Source organism: Hippichthys cyanospilos, chromosome 13 (assembly GCF_059441005.1).
Source record: "Hippichthys cyanospilos isolate Australia breed blue-spotted pipefish chromosome 13, RoL_Hcya_1.0, whole genome shotgun sequence".
Taxonomy (NCBI): Eukaryota; Metazoa; Chordata; class Actinopteri; order Syngnathiformes; family Syngnathidae; genus Hippichthys; species Hippichthys cyanospilos.
In genome coordinates, this window is record NC_142381.1 from 7,105,940 (window position 1) to 7,119,826 (window position 13,887).

Below are 13,887 nucleotides of genomic sequence, written 5' to 3' on the forward strand. Positions count from 1 at the left end.
CAATTCCACTGATAAGTTTCACAAGCAAAAACCGACTGCCGTTTACAATTTTATCCATAGTAAATGAATTGTAAACGAGTCAAATTTTTTGGAACACTTGTACTATCTTGTTACTACACTGACGCTACTTCAGGAGGCAAAACATGTTCAGCTTGTCTGAGCTATCAGTGTCGCAAGCATTTTCAATGTCTCAATCCAAGGGCACTGAACCCGCGCAACTGCGAAGAGAAGGAGTAAAGTCAATCTAGTTGCACGTCGGTTAATGCTTTAGTAAGTTCACTTTCTGTCCATTCAGCTACTTTTTTAGTGTCCTGCTTCTGTTCCAAAAGTAAATAATTAACTGCAGTTAAGTAGATCAGAAAAACAGTAGGCTGTGGTCATGATTTGACCTACATATCACTTGTTAACCCTCACACCAGCCATCAATTAAGCATCTTAACCACATGTCGCGGTATTCATTACGATGGTGAAACTTTATATGGCATGCATTCTAGTGCAGTGAAAGTAAGTATTGTATAACATGTACCCGAGTGACGGGAAGCTATTTTGCAGCCAAGTTTTTCATTAAAAAAAAAACAAAAAAACTATGGAATCACGTGGAATGATGTGCAATGCATGGAATTATGGAATATAACAGAATGATTATGAATTATATGGAATTAGACTGAATAATGTAAAATTATATGGAAAGATACTGAAGGATATGGAATTGACATTTTTTGTTGTTGTTTGTTTTGATATAGAAATGCAAGGGGAACTAGTAGTAAGGACAAGTTGAATAATCTAATGTTGGAACCTTTGAATAGGTCAAAATGTTTCAGTTTGAAATCATGACAAAAAATGTAGGTAAAAATGTGGTAGTTAAATAGTTTACGGTTGGAAAAATTTGAATTAGTAAAAAATGTAGAGAAAGGAGAAAAACCAAAATAATTTATCTGTTTTCATTTAGAAATTTTGGTGAAATTGTAATCTGCATGAGATGAACAATTAAATTGGAAGGGTTTGAATCTGCCAAAAAGACTTGGAAATTAAAGGGGGAAAAAAAAAGAAAGATTTTGACTGAAATTTAAAAAAAAAAAGTGGTATGGATGAGCTATAGAGTTCAAAGTTGAAACAAATTTTATGAAGAACGTTAAAACTGTCACAGGAAGGTATGTGTCAATATGAAATGTGGAATCATTGGACAAGTGCAAATAAAAAATTGAATTCCCTATTTGAAATGAATATTAGAAGTGAAAAATGTTGAACTGTGCCAAACAAAGTTAGGAATGAGAAAAATAATAACCCAGGAAGCATAGATATTCTGAACATATTGAGGTTGGAATGATTTAAATCGGTGAAGAAATGTCGAAGAAACTCAAGGCCAAAATACTGCGGAATGAAAAGATATTCAATATTACTAAAAAGGGGGAATTCACAGCGTTCACACAACAAACCTCTGGCACATTGTGTTTTCAAACAAACTAGTTCATTTTGCCTGATTAAAGTTTGATACCATATTCCTACATCAATTAAAAAAAAAGGCCAAACACAAGCCTACCCAACTAGCATTAATGCTACAGTGTTACAACCCATTTAGCCAATGGTTATTTAAACCCCAAATGTAGGAAATTAATTAATGGTATTTTATTTCATTTCAACAGGAAAGGTGATTTCCAAAATGAATTCCTGGTATCACTTGTTTTATTTCTTGTGTAGCGGCATGCCATTAGATTTTGCTGATGCAAAATATGAACCGAGGCTTCGTTAAGGTTGGAAAACACTGCTGTAAGGGTTATGTTCCACCGTATGACATTTTCCACAAGTCGATAACACGCAACATTAACAGAAGCGCCATTCCCCGCTGCAGTTGACAACATGGCGATAAACACACCGTGTCTTGTGAGGCTTCGTTTTCATGCCTAACTGTTTTGAATAACAAACAGCCGCAGACTCTCACCTTTGCATGTGAATATCAGTTGCTCTCACACTTCACAAATAGACTGTTAGCATCCAGCGTGCGGAAATAAAGTCAAGTCATTTGTGTGCAGCTTGACTGACTGTGAGGTCTGTTTTCGTCTGTTGCCATGCAGACGGAGCACACATCGTCCACGAGTCCGACTAAGGCCTCGTCCGCACGGAAACAGCACTGGATTAGTTTATATTAAAGAAGAAAAAGAAAACACGCACACTGCATAATTTCAATAAATGTGTGTGTTCAATGTCCACACCAAAACGCTGAAACACTGTCATACTGAATACTGTATATTCCAGGCTTGTGTGGCACAGCAATGCTGCCAAGAGGAAGTCAACAAAAACAAAGAGCATAAGAAACTGTGCCATGTAAACAAACTCATAACAATGCGGTGAATGTCAAGCGAGGAATGCAGGAGACATTTTTTTTTTAACTGGATTTGTGTGATGATTTTGCTGGAAAAGACCTATAATGTTCGGGTTTTTCTGCAGCGACAATGAAATCGGTATTGCGCCATTGTTGTCACTGTTGGCTGTGTTCTTCAGGCGAGAAGCGGGACAGCTGTGTCATTGTTTCAGGAAAATTCAATACTCTGTGTTTTACACACAGGAAGGCCAGTGCTTTAATATTCATTCAGTTTGGTCCCAGTCAATGCTGGCTTTGAGAATGAAAGAAAGGAATTATTCATTTAAAAAAAAAAAACAGACAGATACATTAAAACTCAGTTCCATGTGGACGGGTCCTCAAAACAAAAACATCTTTGTTCGATAATTTTTAAAATCTTTTATTGCCAAAATAAGACTTTATTCTTGTAATTTTCTTTCTGAAAAATAACATCAAATATTGAAAGCCTACCTTCCTATTTTTCTCAGATGACAACCCTGTTAGAGAATAAAGTTGTAACTTTTTTTTTCCCGAAAGAAAATGGAAAAAAAATGTTAACATCTGACAATTTGTGACCACATAATCATTTCTGAAAATATGATGTGTCACCATCAAGGCAACACAGCTGTTAAAACCTACTAGCTCTTTGTGCAATGCCCCGGTTATTTTTAGCTGTTTGTGTGAGATTGATGTCTGTATCTGGCTTTACTGCAACGTGTAACCCAGCTAGTATTTCATCTGTGAGTTGAGGCATACTCAAGACGAGAAACACATGCTCTGCTCATGACCTAATATCACCTATCAAACTTTAACACTTAAAGTAAAAAATAATAACTGCAAGAATGATAAATGTAAGACAGTGATTTTTCTTTCCAGATACAATTTGTTTTCATTCTTGCAATATTGTTTGCTTTTATCCTGCTCTCTAAAATGTCACTTTCATTATGGTAACTTAATTACTCGAAAAACAAAATATTTATAATTCTCTCTTTTTTTTTTTGAGGTTGGGGGGGTCAAAATATAGGACTATTTATGTAACATGACTTCAACGTGAAAATGTGTTAATAAAAAAAAGAAAAAAAGAAAACACCACCTTATATCTTTTGTAATAGCGCAACTTTCTTTCCCCCCAAAATGCTATTATTCCTAATAAGGATGGGTGCGTACCAACACCAGGTACCGATATCGGGCCATTATAGTCAAGATATTTGTATTTAAAGCGGTTTTTCCATAATGTGACTAGTTTTCCCATGACTAGAAATTCCATTCCTTTCATGAATTTTTACGGCTTATGCTACATTAGAATCGGTTTGTCTTTAAAAAGATGTGTCATTGATTTTTGGGAAATTTTGTGTATCAAAAGTACGAGTGGTATCGGTACCGGTAACTACTCAAGAGTTGAGTACTGGTCTCGGTCTGAAAATTTGTGGTACTGAACACACCCCTGATTCCTATTATTTATGAAGATGCAAACTTTACAATAATTTATTAACCTTAATTCCTGTAACACTACTTCTAAAAATACCTTGTTTTCTATGGAAAAATACTATTGCAATTTTAAAAAAACAATTAAAACTGTAGTTACATAGGTTTGTTGTACAATTGCTTTAACTCACAGATCTTTAAGCATGGCTGCAGAAAGGTTACAGTGGCAGTTTCTTTAACATACAGGATCCATTTTGTCTGTTCACCATTTGGTAAGAGTTGATCGAGTCCCTCCAGTGGAAATGCTATGTCACACCCGAGCATTCTACTCTTATCAAATGCGCTGTGCAATATTTAAATAGCCGAGTGGAGTGTGTCTGCGCGTCCTATACGCTGACATACAAAGCAGATGTAGGTCAACTTGGATGACCTCAGCCCACTGAGATGTTGATAGTCATATATTCGCATGCTTGATTTCGAGGTTCCACGTGCCCGTAAATAATCAGCGAGAGTAGCGGCTCTTGCTTTTTGAGATGTGACCTTGGCACGAGCACTGACATTTGTCGGGTGTCATCACACTTAGCCGAAAGCTCACATGTCCTGCTGACAGCCTCTTTTATGATCTGCGAGAATGCCACAGAGGGAAGGTCAGTGGCGGCTAAAAAGGAGACGTCAATTTTGTGCGCTGATATGAAAACGAGACAAAAGTTATATTTTTTACACCAAATGATTTTTGTTTCCTCGGGAAAGAAAAAACACACACACCATTTTTGGACCTCATTAATATGAGCTGTCATTGCCGCCACCATGCGCAACCGAAATAAAGACGAAATCATTCATAAACGCTACCCTGCATCTTGTGGTATGGCTTGTATATATGCCTTCTACCAAGGTTTTCATTGAAGAGTGTGGATTGATATCTTTAACTTTACTATATGGAAGTTGCCATTGATGTGAATAACGAGTCTTTTTGTGTTTCTTCAGTTTTCAAAATGTTCCTGTCATTAACTGCTGTTGATATCCTTGTTCAACCTTTTTGATGTGTTGCTCAATACATCCGTTTCTTTTTCAGGAGAGTCCAATTTATTGTAAAGTGGGTGGGTACATACAAAATATGTTTTGTCCTGAACTGTTTTAACACATCCAGATGCACAATGAAATAAAAGCTAGAAAAGATCATCTAAAATATTGTTTTTCCATTTTGTCATTTTACGTGTTAATTTTTTTTTGTCTAGTGCAGCCACAGATTAACTGTATGTCAAATTTAAAAGATTTTTTGCTGCTATTTACCACCCCCATGCGAGGTGTGACAATCTAGTAATGATTTTTTTGTGTGTTTGCACTGCTATAAGTGACCATGACCCTCCTTGGATTACAGCAATGATACATACAGAACACTTTATCCTCAAGCGGCAGGTCAACAGTGATCTAATTTTTCTTTGCTAATGTCGACCGCGGCCCTCCAAAGCCTACATTACAGTATTAATCCCCTGCTGGCTCGTCTCGCAAACCTTAATACCAACTAAAACAATCACATGAGCTGCAAAGATCCGAAGTGTCTGGCCAGTGCGGCTTTAAAATGCATACAGCTGCGACATGAAAACCTGCGCAAATCCTCCATGTTGCCCCACAAAGATGCAGACCATGTGGACCGCGATGTGCAATTTTTTAAATCTCCCTGAAAGCTATCACGGCAGGCCATCAAAAATAATTAGAAACCGACACACACATGCAGGCGCATGAAAAGATTCTCTCCCCCTTATTGCCTCGGCTAAGGATGGATATGTTATCAACTGTGTATGTCTGTTTGCAGGATTACACAAAAAAAGCAAGGAAGGCATAATTAAAATTTGATGCAGATTGCAGATATGTATAAGTTTGGAAAATTGGGAAGGCTCAAAACTACATTGATAATTTAATGTGCTGCACTCATTTTTTATTATTATTTATTTTTTATTATGAAAAACAATTTAACAAAAAGAAGCTTGGGTTCAACAAATGTTGGCCAGATGGCCTGTTGCCAGTACACTACTGTGTGTGTGGGCCACAACCTACTATCAAACACAGGACCGACCAAGCCAATACACAATGCGTTTTTTTTTTTTTCCCTCTTCAGACCCTATTAGTTTTAGCATGTGCTGAGGCCAGAAAAACATGCAACTGAAATTCTAGGCTGCACATAAACATGATAAAAGTTCACAGCACTATGCACTTGCCGGTGTATGACATAGTACCACTCTTGTGGAAGCGTAGCTAATGGCGAGAGATATTTTTATTGATTTGTCCTTATTTGTCTTCACTTGAAAACAGGCGGTGGTACTAAAATGTTTGGGGGGGGGGGGGGGGGCTGACTTAATTATTTAAGACTTTTTAATCCAATTTAAAATTTAAGACCAATTTCTCAATGTTCAGAAATTATTTGGTGCGTATTTAATTTGACTTGTATATGATTTACGTTTAATCAATTCTGTCCTGTATGACTTTTTTCAGGCAGAGAAATAAATATCTTATGTCTGTCTGTTACTTTAATATATTAAGTACTATGTGTACATATTTTATATGAATTAATTGCCCCTATTATTTTGTATTAAAAAACAACCAGCCGTAACATAAGTTGAATATCAAATACAGTGGCCATAAGTATTAGATGCAATTTTGATATCTTACCATCGTTTATTCTGACCTTTTAATTTTTTTTATTTATCATCAGACGAACTCTAAGACAGTTCTGCAAACGTGTGCTTTGAAATAAATGATGCACGTGTACCTGTCAAGTATCTGTGACCGGTGCTTATCACTTTGTGGGTCTTCATGTAAATGACTTAGGAAAGGTGTGAAGTGTGTCATATGCGTAATGCGCTTTGGTCTGGGTGTAGCAGCAAATACTAATCATCTTAGAGGAGATCAGCTGATCAGATCTTGGGTGCCTATAGAAGGAACTTCAAGTAGCCGTGCCTGGACAAGACTCTTATTATCTGACGTACGTGAGAGTCGTCATGCAACCACTGGGACCGACCAACTGTTGCAGTCTATATGATGCAATAAATAAATAGTGTCACTCAGCAGGGTGAAGACTTCTGCTAAGGCCAAACTATGCCAAACAGTCTGCATGATGGGAAAGGGTGGTCACAAAAAGCCAGCAACCACAGTTAAACGCTAGATGGTAACACACATTGAAAGCAGACTCTAGCACGTGATAAGTGAAAAAGATCCTCAAACTTCAACTGCAATAGCGCACTTAATTCCAACCAACCGACTTAACCAACTTCGGGTCTGACTGACTGACTATCCAAGCAAATGCCTGTGTAAGGGCCGAACTATCAAACCAACCAATTAACTAAGTGACCAAAAACGACCGACCAACATAAATGGCCGAGCGACCAACAAACAAAAAATAAACAATAACCAACCCACAAACATAAATAACTAACCAAATAACACACCAAAAAATTCCTTGATTAAATAATGTAATATTTAACTGATTAAAACTGCACCAACAGCTTAATTTAAACTGAAACTGGACAATGGACAAGGAGGAGGCACCATTGGAAAATTGAAGGACATGAAAATGAAAGCTGGAATTTAATGCTTGATGTCACTGTCATACATACGCTTATAGAATAGGGATTGACTGATTGGCTATTTTTTTCTGGAACTCAATAAAACAAGATTTGTTCCAAACCTAACCACTAAAAACTGTCAATCAAACTCAAAGTCTTTCCCTCTGATGGGTATCAAACAAGAATGTTACATTTTCTGTTTATCATTCAATTGGCACGCTCTGTTAAGATGTCAAGGCTGGCCTGTTAGTCACACGTTAAAACAGTCTGATGAAGTAGGCAATTTTGAGAACATTGGTAGGGGGGGCATGAGTCACTAAGATTAATGATGGACTGAATGCGAGCAATGAAACACATTTGGCCCTCTCCTGAAGGACATACCTTGTCCTCAACTAAAACCCAGACATGAGGTGTTTTGAAAGTGATGACCCCAACATGAAACACTCACCTGTCGGTCGGGTCGTTGGAGCAGGTGTGTTGCGGTGAAGTTGAGGAGGAGGGACTGTCCTCACAATCCTGGGGCAGCTCCTCACATTCCGCTTCGCATTTTTCATCATCCAGCAGCTCTGTGACCTGAACACAAACATGAAAATAGATGTAAACGTACTAGTCAATGTTTTTTGTTTTTTTTTAAACAAACTAGTGACTATGCAATAGTAACTAACATCACCAAGCAGTGAACAAATGGCTAGTTAGATTTTTTTTTTTTTTTTGTAAATTAGCTCCTCTCTATTTGTGGCAAATACGCGATTAAAAACAAACAAAAAAAACAACTTCCCAAGGTCATGCTGCAAACATTCTGATTATGATGTTATGTAAATTTACAATGCAACCCCCCAACTGTGAGGGTGCTATGTCACCTCATGACACTAAACGACCTTTTCATTTGATGTAAACTCAGCTGTGACATTTAAGGCAACCGAGGCAGTTTCATAACACATCTAAATATAGTCTCATCCACTCAGCAGGTGGAAAAGATGGGAGGGTGAGGAAGAGGGGGAAAATGGCGTGAAAAATCCGAGGATGAGTGATGGGTAATTTTATATAATGTACACCCTGGGCCTGGTGATTTTAACATTAATTTTGATGAATCACAAAAAACGTCACCTTCATGATGCCAAACATGTTCGATCAAGCACTTATTAAATTCAGGAATGACTACTAATATAAGAATACAGCAGACAATAATATTTTTTTTTCCATCATACACAGGGATCTAAAAATAGAAATGACAAAAAAATATTTTCAGCAACATAGTATTTTATGAACCAGCTAGAATGGAGTAACATAAGAACGTTATTCTAATAGTTTCAATTCACAAAATAGGAAAAACAAACAAAACAACAAATTCAAACGAATGCTGCTGTTGCTTTGACTGAACCTCTTTAGATCATTTCGAATATACATATATTGTAACAGTTGAAAAATCATTTGAAATTTCATTTATGTACAATAAAGACATTACATAATGTCATTTATTGTACTGGCTGTCCAGAAATGTGTACAGTATTGCTGAAAACAGCATGCCCACTTTGATTCATTCCTCTCTCATCCTTTTCAGACATGGCTTCTTTTCAACCCTTTTCTTTCCCTTTGAGAGTAATGGAACTAAGATTTTGCATAATGCAAAATCAAGGACAATGGAACCCACAATGCCTGGTTTGGTAGACAATCACTCTACCACTGAGCCCTGCCGCCCCAACGAGACATCTTGGTGGCTCTCCATTAGGTAGTAGATTTCAATTTCTTTTCCTTGTTTTCAATTTATCCCTTGGTCTAGTCTTAACAGCGTAACCAATTTGCTCCCGTATCACCCTGGCAACAGGGCCACTCAGCCACATTCATTGGCTGGCAGTAGATTCTTGCACGGTCACATCCAGAGTGCAGCCTCACATCAGGATGACTCACCCATCTCAAGATGTGCAACACAACTGCATCATGCTTGATGTGATTACATTATTTGCTGAGTCAAAAACAAGATGAAAGGGTCACACAAAGTTCATCGGAGCACTGATATCACGTATTTCTTTACTTGCTGATAAGTAACAAATTCAGTGTGAGTAACAAACCAAAAAAAATAAATAAAGAAAGAAAGAAATACCCAAACAACATGGTTTAATCCCTAAATAATAGGGATTGAATGAGATTTCTTGTCCATGCACAGCACAAGATTTATTTTCTGTTGGCTGGTAATTTTGACTGGGTGCATAGTAGAATATACTAACCTGTTAATGCTCAGCAAGACAGTAAAACGCCACCAAACAGTGTGACAACTTCAAAATAAACCTTACCATTCAAAATAATATAACGACACTAACACTTTGGCTCAGAGACGTATAGCAGCAATGACTAACTTGACTCACAGACTGTAGTCTGAAATCATGTTCAATTGCCAATCCAGGTCACTAAAGTCCACATGGCTTTGTTGTGAGTTTTAAAGAAGTTCGAAGAACCGATGCACTTCTGTGCATGTTACTCAGCAGGTTATATAGTACCTTGATATGACATAACCAAATTTACTCATTGGGAGCAACAGCATTGCCCTCTTCTAAACACATGACAGCAACCCAGGAATCATTTTATCAAACATTTTCTCCAGATACCGATCGTGTGTCTTTCATAATGAATGCTGATAATGTTGTTTGTTGTCTAGGCCTTGAGTCTTCTATGTTTCATCCGATTAAATGTTCGGTGCAGCGGCTGAGATTGTATCTATAATGTACACCTCTACACAACCATAATCTTTCTCCCTCTTAGTTTCAGACAATTTATTTCTCGCTACCTCTCCTTACGTAACGAATAGGCGAATTACTTTGTTACCTGCTCAGTGATGGAGCTGTAGTCGTTGGTGGTGGAGACGTCATCGTCCTCTGAGTCAAATAGGCCCTCCTGGTTGTCCAGCAGCTCAGCTAGGACCCGGCTAACAGACTCCTGGTTGCGCAGGTCCTCGCCTTCTGTCGACAGACTGCTCATGGATAGAAGCACAAGAATACAGCGTGCAAGAATAAGGGACAATAGAATATTTTTTGCCACCTACCAATTGGAATTTGATGCACACCCCCCCAAAAAAAATAAATTGGGGTAAGTTGAGGACTGCTCAAAAAGCACCTCATTGGAAGAGTTCACAAGTGAACAATATTTCTATACTGATATTGTAATACTGTACTAAGCATGTGCCAAAGAAAACAGCATTTTTTTATTAATAGTACAGCTAGCTCTGTTACTGGATGATGATGTGTAGTTAAGGTTTGAATAGTTTAAGTCAGATAAAAAGGTACAATATGATATGGAACTTATTGTACATCTTTACAGAACGCGTATTGTGATGTCCATCGTTGTTATATTTGAGACAAAAGGTTTGACGTCACTTTGACAATTTCAACCTTTCCATTAAAAAAAACAAACAAAAAAAAAAAAACACATTTTATATATATTCTAACCACTCAGTTTTAGAAGTAACTTGTGGTGGTCACTTTTTTTTCCAAGTAAGGCACATTTAAAAAAATATACAAAGTGATACCTAAGTTTTGAACAATTTACACAGATAGGTGAACTTTTTAAAAAATCAAATAAATATACGACTGAAGGTTTCTGTGTGTGTTTTCAGGATGAGCGTCTTACTGGAAGATGTCAGGCCCAAAGACGGCGGCGAGTGCCCCAGCATTCCAGTTTTCACGCTGGAGCGCCGCCACACTGGCCAGGAAGCGGCACAGGAAGCGCAGCAGGTCGTAGTTGAGCTGCGGAAGCTGCTGGAGAAGGAATTTCAGGTTGCGGAACAGCTCGTCCTCGTTGTTATATTCTGCATTCAGACACATCATGCGAATCAGAGAAGGAAGAGGATGTGATTATTGTACACAAAAGCACGGACTGTAAATGACTGTGCACATTTTAATTTAGTCCCATTGCTTAACAGGAAAGCCAGCAATTACTCCGTTTAAGAGGTTTAATAATAAAAGCCTACATTTTTTTGTGCTTTTATCAAATATCTTAGGGAAAACAAGCAGACAAAGATAGACAAATCTTGTAAAGTTGACACGAGGTGAAACGTAATGCAGATAAATAAATAAACCAAGAAAGGCAGAATTTGACATGAGAATGAATAGTCCCCTGTGGCCATCAAGAGGATTGGAACAGATTATTTTGCGAGATGAAAAGAGTATAGAGAGGAAAAGAGGCCGAAGAAGACCCTAACAATAGCAGCCATGAGTATCAAGCCCTTTAAATTAATCCGCATCTTTCTGGATCTCTCACCTAGTAAATAGCATACTTCAAAGGTGACTGAAGTGCGTGTCAATGTGCACCACTACAAAAGTGCATGTTTGATTTACTGACTGAATTATTTCTAGCCAAGTCTTTTGTGTTTTATTCACCCCTATTGTACAAGGTGGCAGTTTCAAATAAATGGCAAAAAATGGGAGCATAATAGTACGAGCAAGAAATAAGCAGTTTCATATTGCAGCCTGCGAGGTAAAGTTTGCCATTTGTGCCTCATCAAAACACATTCAATCACCAAAAGGCGGGGACATTGGTGCTCTGATCCCTGGCCGCAGAAGCTAGCACTTGGGAATGTCTTCTCTTGCCCGGGGGGCTTGGCAAAATATAATGCAGAAGGACTGCTTTTTGGTCAATCAAATCAGCTGATTTCATCTACCAGCTGATTAATCATTTGGACCTTAATTTCTTGTCTCCTTGAGTATTTTTGCTATGAATCTATCTTGAAATCTGAGGCCCACCTTGGTGAAGTTGAAGAATGGATCCCTGGATGGGCGCAGGGATAACAGGCTCGGGGAGCTCCTGCAAGAAGAGTCGCAGCAGACTGACAGCTGATGCCAGGTCCGCTTCCTTGTCCAACGCCACCTTCTCGCCACTGTCATAGTGATGCCGCAGCCAGCTCACGCGCTCGGCATTGCCATTGACTAAGAAGAGTCCCTCCAAGTCCAGTTGACCTGGCAACACACAATAGGTAGACACATGAAGCCTATTAAGGGGTGCAAAATCACAAGGCCGCTTCTTTCATGTCTGTCGGCTTGGTGAAGTTGTCAGGCTGAGTTAGCAGAGGACAGGATGACTTTGCAGAATGCCAGCAATAGCAGCAGTTATTATGGTCAATTAAATTTGAATGGACATTTTCTTGCTTGAACAACCTTTTCTGTCTGATAATGAGTGTCATTCAAAGTCTATTGTGGCACGTGTGTTTTCTAGTCGTTTTATTGTGCAAATTGGATGTTATCGCCAAAGACTTGCCAGAAACAATTGCATTAGACTGTGTGCCCAAATGCGTCATATACTAAATCTTTTACTGTGGATTATTTCTAGCCCTATTGTTTATTTCTAGTGTGCGTGTACATTGCATCCAGTGTGCACACAATGTACTGGTCCATAGGAAAAATAAAGTGTTTTTTTAGCCAAACTGATACATCAACTTTAAATATTGAGACTGAGGGTCAAATAGACACTTCTAACCCATCATTCGTGCCAGGATATCAAGCCTAATTTTAATCAACCAGGTAAGGCTAACACCACTCCTTAAATGATTTGAGTAGCTCAGATGAAAAAAAATTCTAGACTTTTTTCTTGCAACTGATACCCATTTATGAGCGTACATGTCAAATAAAATGTTTCAAGGCAATCACCCGACACACAGTGAGAGGGCCAACTTAAAAATAAACATTAGTTTACCAAATATTGACACAACTACTTTGGTATGGTTTATTATTTTAAAGTTGTTTCCAGCAGCATGTCATGGTGCAATTTCTACCGCAAATGTTGTAACAAACGACTTGATTATGCTGACAATGACATTGACGTACGGCACCTATTACCTACATTTACCAGTGTCTCAGGCTTGATTATTGCTGCGTCGAGCATAAATTAGTCACTAGCTAGCAGCTCTCAAGTGCTCCATATAGGCAGGTGTGATAGATGACTCTGCACATTTTAATGCTGAAAATTGACAGTTGCTGTTCCTACTGATCACCTTTTGACAAATCATGTTGACTAAAAAGTGATGATGTGCAAATGTTACTTGTTTTGTGATTGCTTATAATTGTTTTTCTCCATTAAGTTTATTTTTCAACTCAATACTGATTATTCGATTCCCATTTCCTACGGTAAATCTGAATACCTAAAACACTCGATAGCTGCAGCCATACAACAAAGATTTTTTTTTTTTTTTTTTTACTTTTTATATTTACAAATAGATAACACGTTGAACACTCACATTACACAACATCTTGGACACAGACTTTGGGGGTTAGTTAGCATCAGATAGTATTTTGCTTTTTAAATTCTAATTGATATAAATTCTATAGTGTCTGTGTGTGCCATGGCAGTTTTTTGGATTGTGGCTCTTTTTGTGTGAGATGTACTGTGTGCAGTCATGTAATTTTTTTTTAAACTTTTTTTTTAACTTCTTTTACTTCAAGTGCAGCCATTTTCCATTTTTTAAGAGATCTTTTTGATGTTAAGCTGATGCTAATACCTCAAAGACACACGCACACACTAAATAAGAGATTAAAGCCTTTTCACAGGCTGAATAACTTCCTGACTCACAGCAGCAGCCAA

General features: G+C 37.9%; 1 protein-coding gene across 4 annotated transcripts in view; it reads right to left on the bottom strand.

Moving 5' to 3' along the window:
* fam13b (family with sequence similarity 13 member B) overlaps positions 1 to 13,887 on the bottom strand; it is a 37,413-nt gene that overhangs the window by 15,402 nt on the left and 8,124 nt on the right. For all 4 annotated transcript variants that reach the window (XM_088430916.1, XM_088430915.1, XM_088430917.1 and 1 more), the window contains exons 4-7: positions 12,057 to 12,269; positions 10,945 to 11,122; positions 10,144 to 10,288; positions 7,772 to 7,896 (exon numbers count right to left, since the gene is read on the bottom strand). In XM_088430916.1, coding sequence (XP_088287042.1) covers positions 7,772 to 7,896; positions 10,144 to 10,288; positions 10,945 to 11,122; positions 12,057 to 12,269 — 661 coding nt within the window. The remainder of the gene's footprint in view (positions 1 to 7,771; positions 7,897 to 10,143; positions 10,289 to 10,944; positions 11,123 to 12,056; positions 12,270 to 13,887) is intronic.